The 13,738-nt window shown below is 32.5% G+C and overlaps 3 protein-coding genes across 3 annotated transcripts; 2 read left to right on the top strand and 1 right to left on the bottom strand.

Moving 5' to 3' along the window:
* Positions 1-2,874: 2,874 nt before the first annotated feature.
* On the bottom strand, positions 2,875-3,894 carry LOC141703659 (uncharacterized). Its single transcript, XM_074507108.1, has one exon. It carries the CDS (start codon positions 3,892-3,894, stop codon positions 2,875-2,877), a length of 1,020 nt encoding a protein of 339 aa, XP_074363209.1.
* A 2,035-nt stretch (positions 3,895-5,929) lies between these two features.
* LOC141703658 (agamous-like MADS-box protein AGL80) lies at positions 5,930-6,751 on the top strand. The gene has a single exon (XM_074507107.1). It carries the CDS (start codon positions 5,930-5,932, stop codon positions 6,749-6,751), a length of 822 nt encoding a protein of 273 aa, XP_074363208.1.
* A 5,269-nt stretch (positions 6,752-12,020) lies between these two features.
* On the top strand, positions 12,021-12,842 carry LOC141703657 (agamous-like MADS-box protein AGL80). The gene has a single exon (XM_074507106.1). The coding sequence runs from the start codon at positions 12,021-12,023 to the stop codon at positions 12,840-12,842; it is 822 nt and encodes a 273-aa protein (XP_074363207.1).
* The last annotated feature ends 896 nt before the right edge of the window (positions 12,843-13,738 follow it).

The following is a 13,738-nucleotide window of genomic DNA, read 5'->3' as shown; positions in this document are numbered from 1 at the left end:
CCCCAACCTGAAGTGTGGCCTAATACAGAAGTGTTCAGCGTGTGTTGTCTCAGTTTAAGCGAATGCCGGAGATGGAGCAGAGCAAGAAGATGGTTAATCAGGAGAGTTTTATGCGACAGAGGATTGCGAAAGCTAATGAGCAGTTGAAGAACAGTGTAAGGATAATAGGGAGAAGGAAATGATTGAGGTTATGTATCAGTTTTGACGGGAAAATGGTTTACAAAATTTGATGATCCCGGATTTGAATGATCTTGGTTGGCTTATTGATCACAAGTTGAAGGAGATTTATAAAAGAATTGATCAGATTCGGCTACTAAAAAAGAATACTACTCCTGGGAAAGTTGGCTCTGGCTCTGGATCTGGCTGTGGCTCGGGATCAGCTGCTGCAATGTTGAAAGGTAAAGGAGTGGCTAATTGTGTTGATGGACGGAAGAAAAGGCTATAGAGGGCGAGATGGAAGCAATGCAGCAGCAGCAGCAGAGACCGCCTTGGTTTAGCGACTGGATCAACAGCAATAGTGGGAACAGCAGTACTGATCAGATGCTGAACCAGCAGCAACACTGCCAGAATTTGGGATTTAGTCACGGTGAGGAGATGATGATGCCCTGTGGAGATGCGCAGAATGGTGGCATGTGGTCAAGTGCATTCTTTCCATAGTTTCCAATCAAGGAGAAGCAGATGAAAGGATTTGTGTGACAGTGCTGGTTACTTGTGTTTTTGTTGTTTTTGGATCAACCTTGAGGATAATGGTTAAAAACCCATTTTTGGGTTGAATTTGCTCAAAATATCCATTTTCAAAAAATGCTCAAATGCTAATTACACGCATTTGAGAATACTAAAGATACGCATTTCGTATTATCATTGGTATACGCAAAAAATATGCTCAAATGCGTATTACACGCATTTGAGAATACTAAAGAATACGCATTTCGTATTATCATTGGATACGCATTTGTCAAATGCGTATCACAAAAATATAAAAAAAAAATAAAAAACTGGATACTCATTTGACAAATGAGTATTTTAGTACAAAACATGATAATCATATGGCAAATGCGTATCCAAACGAATATTTTCAGCACTACACTCCCAGAATGGATATTTTCAGCATTTGCACCAAAAAAATATTATTTTTAACATTCTTTCGAACTTTGAAGGATATTTGTCTTGCTTTTAATAAATTTCTATCTGGTGTGTTCTTATTTTTGCGTTGCTACAATATTCCATTGCTTGTTATATTCTTTTTTTTTCTTCGTTATTTTTATACATTAATAACTTCAAGGTATATTAAATCTATTATATATATAATAGAGCAAATGAGGTTGGGTGCGACAATTTATTCAATGTGAAATGACTATTTTAACCCTTGTTCTATTTATTATTTCTTATTAATATTCATTAATAGCTAATCTTCATTAAAGTATATGAATTTTTTTGTAATTAATAGCTACACACACTTACATATATATGTATACATATGTTATTTTCAATGATATAAAATTTAAATGTGATAAATTTAATTAAGAATTAAAAATCTGAGATAATAATTAACATAAAAATTACATCAATTTTTTAGTGACATGTAATAAATTAATTGTGGTTTAAGAGAAATCATCACCAAATAATTTTAGGGTACACTTGCAAAACATAATATTTTAAATTGTTTAACATTTAATACGATTTTTTATGGCATACTTTAAACATCAAATACTTACCTATAAATGAGACAATAATATAATCACATATATATCTTCATGTATCTGTAATATTACATAAAATTATTATCAATATAATACAAAAAACGTATTTTACAGTTCAAAATATATTTTGTCACGTGTATAGTATATAGTCACATATACACTACACTATGCACGTGTATTACACAAAATTACCCCAATACAACACAAAAAAATTATTCTACAGTAATCAAATATGAAGAGGCAAGTCGACAATAATATAACTGCTATTAGAATTTTTTTTCAAATACAACATAGAGCAAAATAAGGTTGATAATTCTCAATATTTATCATTAATTTAAGTTTTTAAATATGCCAAAAAAAATATTAAAATTAATTAAAAAAATTATAATATTTTAGAACATGTTGTGCCTCGCACGGGTTATAGAGCTAATTATAGAAGTATAGGTAAAGTTTAGTTCAAGAATATTTTTGGAGGTGAACATACACTGTTTTTTTAAGAGTGAATATTTAATTATTTATAAACATAAGCTAATAATATCCTAGAAGTGGTACAAGTCTTGAGATAGCTAGGGAGCCCTTTCACTTCATTTAGAAATCGAATTATGATCCGTTTTAATAATTTCTCACGGTTGTGCTACCAGAAGCCTATCTAGTGGCGGATCCAGGTTTCAATTTAGGGGGGGCCGGAAAAAAAAATTGTAATCAAATCAACAACTATAAGCAAAAGAGCAAATGAACATATATTATAATGTAATATTTACAAGATCATCAGCCTATCTTTCATACTCTGAAATCGTTTCATAATTTCTTCATTTTCAATTGTTTGAAAAATATCTCTCTCAATATATGTTATCAAACAATCATTCAACCAAATATCTCCCATTCTATTCCGAAGCGTAGTTTTAACAAGTTTCATTGCTGAAAATCCTCTCTCAACTGTTGCAGTTGCAACCGGTAGAATTAGTGACAATTTTATCAACATATAAACCCAAGGAAATCCAATATCTTTGTGTTTTTGAAGCATTTTTTGAGCAAGATCATGGATGCCCTTCAAATTTTGAAAATCAGCATTACTTCTCATGTCAACAATATAGCTAGAAAGCTGGTCTTCAAGTGATAGAAGACGAATTTGATCAAATTCTGAAGTATAAAATCTTGCAAGTTGAACTAATTTTTACTTATCAAAAGTTAAAAAAGAATTCTGCGGATTTAGGCATGATATGCAGGAAAGTAACTCCATGTTATCTCTATCAAGACGCTCGTTAATCTCTTGCAATTGATAATCAATTATAGTATTCATCAAACTAATCTTGAAGTGGTGTTTATTAGAAACTTTTTGCAGTTTACGTCTTGATCTTCCACGAGGCATAGAGATAGCATCCATATCTGGGACATCGATCTCAAACTTTTCACAGAATTTGGAAACATCAACAATTAACTCATTCCATCCATCATCTCTGAATGTTTGTAACATTTTCTTCGATACATTTACCAAACATAAAGCATTAGCAAGATCCTGGTCTTTTCTTTGTAGTCCTTGTGATAAGTCATTTGTGATTCCTAAAACTTTTCTCATCAAATGCAATAGAAAAATAAACTCAAAGTCATTCATTGCATCAATAAGTCTATAAATCTCTCCTTTATTTTCATGAAAGGAAGGCATGTCTTTTATTTCTTCAAGCACATCAAGGGCCGGTGAAAATAAAGAAATCACACTTAGAATTGTATGATAATGCGAACCCCATCTTGTATCTCCAGGACGTTTAAGAACTGCCTCTTGATTCAAGCCTTTACCAGTCATTCGATTGCCTTGGGATATTTCTTCAGCTAACTTTTCTATTTGTTTCACCAGGACTAATTCTTTTCTCTTGCAAGAAGCCCCAACAAAATTCACCAAAGATGCTAGATGGTCAAAAAATGAGCAAATTTTATCATGCTTTTTTGAAACTGCAACAAGTGTGAGCTGTAATTGATGAGCAAAGCAATGCACATAAAAGGCAGATGCATTTTCTGCTTGTATTAAACTTTTTAGCCCACTAATATGTCTGTTCATATTACTAGCCCCGTCAAAACCTTGACCACGAATACGCGATATGCTCAGACCACGTGTGGCAAAGAGTACGTCAATTGCTGATTTTAGGACAATCAAGAGATGGTTAAAAGATATCAAATTGCATGTACATGATGTTAACATATTAACTGGATCAATATATAGTGACAAGTGACTCTTATAGGGTGCAAAGTGACTCTAATATGGTGAAAAGTGACTTACACGGTTGATTAGAGGCAAAATGTGGAACAAAATTGACTTGTGTGATAGTGGCACTAAGAGATGGTAAAAGGATATCAAATTGGATGTATATAATTTTAACATGTTAATTTTACAAATATATGGTGGTAAGTGACTCTTATAGGGTGCAAATTGACTCTAATATGGTGAAAAGTGACTTACATAGTTGATTAGAGTCAAAATGTGGCCCAAAGTTGAGTCCTATTATGAAATATCAAAGTGTGCTAAAACGAAGCTAAACTGGATATTCATGATGTTAACATGTTAATTGTATCAATATGGTGGCAAGTGGCTCTTATAGGGTGCAAAGTGACTCTAATATGGTGAAAAGTGACTTATATGGTTGATCACAGACCAACTGCCTATCATCTGAGATCACAGACCAACTGCCATTGTTTTTCTTTACAAATGTTGCTTGTTTATGTATTACACTTGACAAATATTGACTAGTTACTGATAAATTTCTTTTGTTGAGCTGTTGTATTAACTTCTGAGGTAATTTATGTTACTTCATGTTAAAGATATAAACTCTTTACTTGGGAGCTCTTACTTTATTTGAGAACCTAGTAGTAGTAATGGTTGGCTGTCGTATCAGTAGAGCCGGCCAAACAGTCGGGCCGCCCGTGCCGTGGCGAATTTCTAGCGGTCCGGTTCAACAGCCAGTTAACTCGTGAACAGCTCGCGAATTAGTCGATTTTAATGGTCCGACGAGTCTAGCGGTTCGGGGCGAATGACGTATAACACGAATAAAACGAATAATCGTGAATAACCGCGGGCTGCTTTGATTCGACACCACCCACCTTTAGTTGTCTTTTTTTGGCTTTTTTTATATTTTATTTTTTACTTTGTACAAACAGACTTTGCATTTCTGTTTTTATTTTACATTTTTTGGATTTCTGTTTTTATTTTACATTTTTTATATTAAAAAAGATTTTCGATTTATAACACATTTCAACATTTTTAAAATTTACTCATATTTTTATTTGATAAACTAATCAAGACAAACAAATTTTATTTTTACTCGTATTTTGAAAAAGTTAGTTTTTAAATAACAAATTTGTTATTTTTGAAAAACAAAGTTAATTTTTGCAAATGAGTTACTCTGTTACGGAAGGAAAAGAGGACGATACAATATCAGTATAAGTCAACTGATACGGTATCAGTATCAGTCAACTGACATTTTTCATTTAGCCCAAAACACCTTGATATCGCGTATCTCCCTCGCTTTTTTTACGGATGGGCAAGAGTCGAACAAGTCACTGAAATTGTATCTATTCTAAACATGGTTCCGAACCGGCTTAAGATATCTTGTAATTAATAAAATAATCTTAAAAGTATATGTAATTTTGATTTATAAGTAACTTATAAATTGTAGTCAACTATGTATTGTTCGTGTAATATCCAACTCAGCTCGTTTTGGCTTTGATTTAAATTTTGAAGAAGGGAACACCATACTTTCAAATTGATCCAAATATAATTTACTATTCAATGTAGCCGTTAATTATTTGTACTTAACAATCACACAAGTAATTACAATTTTACGATTTTACCGATTTGGAAAATCATATTGAGATTATATGTTTCCAATTAAAATGATTCTATATTTATTACCTAACTATGGAAACTTTTATTTAGCTAGATATTACAACTAATTATACTTGTCTCAAATGACTTGAAAACGTGTAAAACCATATACCAAAAACAAATTAAGAAGAAACAAAGATCTTAACATATAAATGCGTGTTCATGTTATGCATCAAGAAATTTAATTATATTGATTTGCCTCATTGGCAAAGAAATCTCAGATGCGTTTACAAAAATGCACACATTTCTTATTTAGTAGTGAAAGAGCAAAAAAGAGTTATATATAAACACATAACTTCCATATACTTTGATCTTGCCCTGTTTGGTGTTTTCTACAAAAATCATACAAGGCATCATGACAAGAAAGAAGGTGAAGTTAGCATTCATCAGTAATGATGCTTCTCGAAAAGCGACATTCAAGAAAAGGAAGAAGGGGCTGATGAAGAAGGTTGGAGAGTTGAGTACCTTATGTGGTATTGATGCTTGTGCTATCATTTATAGTCAGTATGAGCCCCGACCTGAAGTGTGGCCTAATACAGAAGGTGTTCAGCGTGTGTTGTCTCAGTTTAAGCGAATGCCCGAGATGGAGCAGAGCAAGAAGATGGTTAATCAGGAGAGTTTTATGCGACAGAGGATTGCGAAAGCTAATGAGCAGTTGAAGAAACAGTGTAAGGATAATAGGGAGAAGGAAATGATTGAGGTTATGTATCAGTGTTTGACGGGGAAAATTGGTTTACAAAATTTGATGATCCCGGATTTGAATGATCTTGGTTGGCTTATTGATCACAAGTTGAAGGAGATTTATAAAAGAATTGATCAGATATCGGCTACTAAGAAAAAGAATACTACTACTGGGAAAGTTGGCTCTGGCTCTGGATCTGGCTGTGGCTCGGGATCAGCTGCTGCAATGTTGAAAGGTAAAGGAGTGGCTAATTGTATTGATGGAACGGAAGAAAAGGCTTTAGAGGGCGAGATGGAAGCAATGCAGCAGCAGCAGCAGAGACCGCCTTGGTTTAGCGACTGGATCAACAGCAATAGTGGGAACAGCAGTACTGATCAGATGCTGAACCAGCAGCAACACTGCCAGAATTTGGGATTTAGTCGCGGTGAGGAGACGATGATGCCTTATGGAGATGCGCAGAATGGTGGCATGTGGTCAAGTGCATTCTTTCCATAGTTTCCAATCAGAGCTACAATCAAGGAGAAGCAGATGAAAAGATTTATGTGATAGTGCTGGTTACTTGTGTTTTTGTTGTTTTTTCCGATCAACCTTGAGGATTATGGTCAAAAATACCCATTTTTGGGTTGAATTTGCTCAAAATACCCATTTTCAAAAAATATGATGAAAATACCGTTTTGGTTACGTATTTTGTAATTTGATAAGTGTAATACGCATTTGAGAATTGGGTATGTAAGAAAATTACTAAAGATACGCATTTCGTATTATCATTGGGATACGCATTTGCCAAATGCGTATCACAAAAATATAAAAAAAATAAAAACTGGATACTCATTTGACAAATGAGTATTTAGTACAAAACATGATAATCATATGGCAAATGCGTATCCAAACGAATATTTTCAGCACTACACTTCCAGAATGGATATTTTTCAGCATTTTGCACCAAAAAAATATTATTTTTAACATTCTTTCGAACTTTGAAGGATATTTGTTTTGCTTTTAATAAATTTCTATCTGGTGTGTTCTTATTTTTGCGTTGCTACAATAATTCCATTGCTTGTTATATTCCTTTTTTTTCTTCGTTATTTTTTTACATTAATAACTTCAAGGTATATTAAATCTATTATATATATAATAGAGCAAATGAGGTTGGGTGCGACAATTTATTCAATATGAAATGACTATTTTAACCCTTGTTCTATTTATTATTTCTTATTTAATATTCATTAATAGCTAATCTTCATTAAAGTATATGAATTTTTTTATAATTAATAGCTACACACACTTACATATATATGTATACATATGTTATTTTCAATGATATAAAATTTAAAATGTGATAAATTTAATTAAGAATTAAAAATCTGAGATAATAATTAACATAAAAATTACATCAATTTTTTAGTGACATGTAATAAATTAATTGTGGTTTAAGAGAAATCATCACCAAATAATTTTAGGGTACACTTGCAAAACATAATATTTTAAATTGTTTAACATTTAATACGATTTTTTATGGCATACTTTAAACATCAAATACTTACCTATAAATGAGACAATAATATAATCACATATATATCTTCATGTATCTGTAATATTACATAAAATTATTATCAATATAATACAAAAAACGTATTTTACAGTTCAAAATATATTTTGTCACGTGTATAGTATATAGTCACATATACACTACACTATGCACGTGTATTACACAAAATTACCCCAATACAACACAAAAAAATTATTCTACAGTATCAAATATGAAGAGGCAAGTCGACAATAATATAACTGCTATTAGAATTTTTTTTCAAATACAACATAGAGCAAAATAAGGTTGATAATTCTCAATATTTATCATTAATTTAAGTTTTTAAATATGCCAAAAAAAATATTAAAATTAATTAAAAAAATTATAATATTTTAGAACATGTTGTGCCTCGCACGGGTTATAGAGCTAATTATAGAAGTATAGGTAAAGTTTAGTTCAAGAATATTTTGGAGGTGAACATACACTGTTTTTTTAAGAGTGAATATTTAATTATTTATAAAACATAAGCTAATAATATCCTAGAAGTGGTACAAGTCTTGAGATAGCTAGGGAGCCCTTTCACTTCATTTAGAAATCGAATTATGATCCGTTTTAATAATTTCTCACGGTTGTGCTACCAGAAGCCTATCTAGTGGCGGATCCAGGTTTCAATTTAGGGGGGCCGGAAAAAAAAATTGTAATCAAATCAACAACTATAAGCAAAAGAGCAAATGAACATATATTATAATGTAATATTTACAAGATCATCAGCCTATCTTTCATACTCTGAAATCGTTTCATAATTTCTTCATTTTCAATTGTTTGAAAAATATCTCTCTCAATATATGTTATCAAACAATCATTCAACCAAATATCTCCCATTCTATTCCGAAGCGTAGTTTTAACAAGTTTCATTGCTGAAAATCCTCTCTCAACTGTTGCAGTTGCAACCGGTAGAATTAGTGACAATTTTATCAACATATAAACCCAAGGAAATCCAATATCTTTGTGTTTTTGAAGCATTTTTTGAGCAAGATCATGGATGCCCTTCAAATTTTGAAAATCAGCATTACTTCTCATGTCAACAATATAGCTAGAAAGCTGGTCTTCAAGTGATAGAAGACGAATTTGATCAAATTCTGAAGTATAAAATCTTGCAAGTTGAACTAATTTTTACTTATCAAAAGTTAAAAAAGAATTCTGCGGATTTAGGCATGATATGCAGGAAAGTAACTCCATGTTATCTCTATCAAGACGCTCGTTAATCTCTTGCAATTGATAATCAATTATAGTATTCATCAAACTAATCTTGAAGTGGTGTTTATTAGAAACTTTTTGCAGTTTACGTCTTGATCTTCCACGAGGCATAGAGATAGCATCCATATCTGGGACATCGATCTCAAACTTTTCACAGAATTTGGAAATATCAACAATTAACTCATTCCATCCATCATCTCTGAATGTTTGTAACATTTTCTTCGATACATTTACCAAACATAAAGCATTAGCAAGATCCTGGACTTTTCTTTGTAGTGCTTGTGATAAGTCATTTGTGATTCCTAAAACTTTTCTCATCAAATGCAATAGAAAAATAAACTCAAAGTCATTCATTGCATCAATAAGTCTATAAATCTCTCCTTTATTTTCATGAAAGGAAGGCATAACTTTTATTTCTTCAAGCAGATCAAGTGCCGGTGAAAAATAAAGAAGTCACACTTAGAATTGTATTATAATGCGAACACCATCTTGTATCTCCTGGACGTTTAAGAACTGCCTCTTGATTCAAGCCTTTACCAGTCATTCGATTGCCTTGGGATATTTCTTCAGCTAACTTTTCTATTTGTTTCACCCAGACTAATTCTTTTCTTTTGCAAGAAGCCCCAACAAAATTCACCAAAGATGCTAGATGGTAAAAAAATGAGCAAATTTTATCATGCTTTTTTGAAACTGCAACAAGTGTGAGCTGCAATTGATGAGCAAAGCAATGCACATAAAAGGCAGATGCATTTTCTGCTAGTATTAAACTTTTTAGCCCACTAATATGTCTGCTCATATTACTAGCCCCGTCAAAACCTTGACCACGAATACTCGATATGCTCAGACCATGTGTGGCAAAGAGTACGTCAATTGCTGATTTTAGGACAATCAAGAGATGCTTAAAGGATGTCAAATTGCATGTACATGATGTTAACATATTAATTGTATCAATATATATAGTGACAAGTGACTCTTATAGGGTGCAAAGTGACTCTAATATGGTGAAAAGTGACTTACACGGTTGATTAGAGCCAAAATGTGGAACAAAATTGACTTGTATGAAAGTGGCACTAAGAGATGGTAAAAGGATGTCAAATTGGATGTGTATAATGTTAACATGTTAATTTTACAGATATATGGTGGTAAGTGACTCTAATAGGGTGCAAAGTGACTCTAATATGGTGAAAAGTGACTTACATAGTTGATTAGAGTCAAAATGTGGCCCAAAGTTGAGTCCTATTATGAAATATCAAAGTGTGCTAAAACGAAGCTAAACTGGATTTTCATGATGTTAACATGCTAATTGTATCAATATGGTGGCAAGTGGCTCTTATAGGGTGTAAATTGACTCTAATATGGTGAAAAGTGACTTATACGGTTGATCACAGACCAACTGCCTATCATCTGAGATCACAGACCAACTGCCATTGTTTTTCTTTACAAATGTTGCTTGTTTATGTATTACACTTGACAAATATTGACTAGTTACTGATAAATTTCTTTTCTTGAGCTATTGTATTAACTTCTGAGGCAATTTATGTTACTTCATGTTAAAGATATAAACTCTTTACTTGGGAGCTCTTACTTTATTTGAGAACCTAGTAGTAGTAATGGTTGGCTGTCGTATCAGTAGAGCCGGCTAAACGGTCGGGCCGCCCGTGCCGGGGCGAATTTCCAGCGATCCGGTTCAACAGCCAGTTAACTCGTGAACAGCTCGCGAATTAGGCGATTTTAATGGTCCGACGAGTCTAGCGGTTCGGGGCGAACGACGAATAACACAAATAAAATGAATAATCGTGAATAACCGCGGGCTGCTTTGATTCGACACCACCCACCTTTTGTTGTCTTTTTTTGGCTTTTTTTTATATTTTGTTTTTTACTTTGTACAAACAGACTTTGCATTTCTGTTACAATTTTACATTTTTTGGATTTCTGTTTTTAAATTACATTTTTATATTGAAAAAGATTTTCGATTTATAACACATTTCAACATTTTTAACAATTAACTCATATTTTTATTTGATAAACTAATTAAGACAAACAAATTTTATTTTTACTCGTATTTTGAAAAAGTTAGTTTTTAAAAAACAAATTTGTTATTTTTGAAAAACAAAGTTAATTTTTGCAAATGAGTTACTCTGTTACAGAAGGAAAAGAGGACGATACGATATCAGTATCAGTATAAGTCAACTGATACGGTATCAATATCAGTCAACTGACATTTTCATTTAGCCCAAAACACCTTGATATCGCGTATCTCCCTCGCTTTTTTTACGGATGGGCAAGAGTCGAACAAGTCACTGAAATTGTATCTATTCTAAACATCGTTCCGAACCGGCTTAAGATATCTTGTAATTAATAAAATAATCTTAAAAGTATATGTATTCTGATTTATAAGTAACTTATAAATTGTAGTCAACTATGTATTGTTCGTGTAATATCCAACTTAGCTCGTTGCGGCTTTGATTTAAATTTTGAAGAAGGGAACACCATACTTTCAAATTGATCCAAATATAATTTACTATTCAATGTAGCCGTTAATTATTTGTACTTAACAATCACGCAAGTAATTATAATTTTACGATTTTACCGATTTGGAAAATCATATTGAGATTATATGTTTCCAATTAAAATGATTCTATATTTATTACCTAACTATGGAAATTTTTATTTAGCTAGATATTACAACTAATTATACTTATCTCAAATGACATGAAAACGTGTAAAACCATATACCAAAAACAAATTAAGAAGAAACAAAGATCTTAACATATAAATGCGTGTTCATGTTATGCATCAAGAAATTTAATTATATTGATTTGCCTCATTGGCAAAGAAATCTCAGATGCGTTTACAAAAATGCACACATTTCTTATTTAGTAGTGAAAGAGCAAAAAAGAGTTATATATAAACACATAACTTCCATATACTTTGATCTTGCCCTGTTTGGTGTTTTCTACAAAAATCATACAAGGCATCATGACAAGAAAGAAGGTGAAGTTAGCATTCATCAGTAATGATGCTTCTCGAAAAGCGACATTCAAGAAAAGGAAGAAGGGGCTGATGAAGAAGGTTGGAGAGTTGAGTACCTTATGTGGTATTGATGCTTGTGCTATCATTTATAGTCACTATGAGCCCCAACCTGAAGTGTGGCCTAATACAGAAGGTGTTCAGCGTGTGTTGTCTCAGTTTAAGCGAATGCCGGAGATGGAGCAGAGCAAGAAGATGGTTAATCAGGAGAGTTTTATGCGACAGAGGATTGCGAAAGCTAATGAGCAGTTGAAGAAACAGTGTAAGGATAATAGGGAGAAGGAAATGATTGAGGTTATGTATCAGTGTTTGACGGGGAAAATTGGTTTACAAAATTTGATGATCCCGGATTTGAATGATCTTGGTTGGCTTATTGATCACAAGTTGAAGGAGATTTATAAAAGAATTGATCAGATATCGGCTACTAAGAAAAAGAATACTACTCCTGGGAAAGTTGGCTCTGGCTCTGGATCTGGCTGTGGCTCGGGATCAGCTGCTGCAATGTTGAAAGGTAAAGGAGTGACTAATTGTGTTGATGGAACGGAAGAAAAGGCTATAGAGGGCGAGATGGAAGCAATGCAGCAGCAGCAGCAGAGACCGCCTTGGTTTAGCGACTGGATCAACAGCAATAGTGGGAACAGCAGTACTGATCAGATGCTGAACCAGGAGCAACACTGCCAGAATTTGGGATTTAGTCACGGTGAGGAGATGATGATGCCCTGTGGAGATGCGCAGAATGGTGGCATGTGGTCAAGTGCATTCTTTCCATAGTTTCCAATCAAGGAGAAGCAGATGAAAGGATTTGTGTGACAGTGCTGGTTACTTGTGTTTTTGTTGTTTTTTGGATCAACCTTGAGGATAATGGTTAAAAATACCCATTTTTGGGTTGAATTTGCTCAAAATATCCATTTTCAAAAAATATGCTCAAATGCTAATTACACGCATTTGAGAATACTAAAGATACGCATTTCGTATTATCATTGGTATACGCATAAAAAATATGCTCAAATGCGTATTACACGCATTTGAGAATACTAAAGATACGCATTTCGTATTATCATTGGGATACGCATTTGTCAAATGCGTATCACAAAAATATAAAAAAAATAAAAACTGGATACTCATTTGACAAATGAGTATTTAGTACAAAACATGATAATCATATGGCAAATGCGTATCCAAACGAATATTTTCAGCACTACACTCCCAGAATGGATATTTTCAGCATTTTGCACCAAAAAAATATTATTTTTAACATTCTTTCGAACTTTGAAGGATATTTGTTTTGCTTTTAATAAATTTCTATCTGGTGTGTTCTTATTTTTGCGTTGCTACAATAATTCCATTGCTTGTTATATTCTTTTTTTTTTCTTCGTTATTTTATACATTAATAACTTCAAGGTATATTAAATCTATTATATATATAATAGAGCAAATGAGGTTGGGTGCGACAATTTATTCAATGTGAAATGACTATTTTAACCCTTGTTCTATTTATTATTTCTTATTTAATATTCATTAATAGCTAATCTTCATTAAAGTATATGAATTTTTTTGTAATTAATAGCTACACACACTTACATATATATGTATACATATGTTATTTTCAATGATATAAAATTTAAAATGTGATAAATTTAATTAAGAATTAAAAATCTGAGATAATA

This window comes from Apium graveolens, unplaced genomic scaffold (assembly GCF_009905375.1).
Source record: "Apium graveolens cultivar Ventura unplaced genomic scaffold, ASM990537v1 ctg6940, whole genome shotgun sequence".
In the NCBI taxonomy this organism is placed as follows: Eukaryota; Viridiplantae; Streptophyta; class Magnoliopsida; order Apiales; family Apiaceae; genus Apium; species Apium graveolens.
Note: the sequence above shows the minus strand (reverse complement) of the source record. Positions and strands in the feature narration are given on the sequence as shown.

Bases quoted from the DNA above. Each gene is read 5' to 3' on its own strand.
- LOC141703658 (XM_074507107.1), top strand. From the start codon at position 5,930: ATGACAAGAAAGAAGGTGAAGTTAGCATTCATCAGTAATGATGCTTCT.
- LOC141703659 (XM_074507108.1), bottom strand. From the start codon at position 3,894: ATGTTAACATCATGTACATGCAATTTGATATCTTTTAACCATCTCTTG.
- LOC141703657 (XM_074507106.1), top strand. From the start codon at position 12,021: ATGACAAGAAAGAAGGTGAAGTTAGCATTCATCAGTAATGATGCTTCT.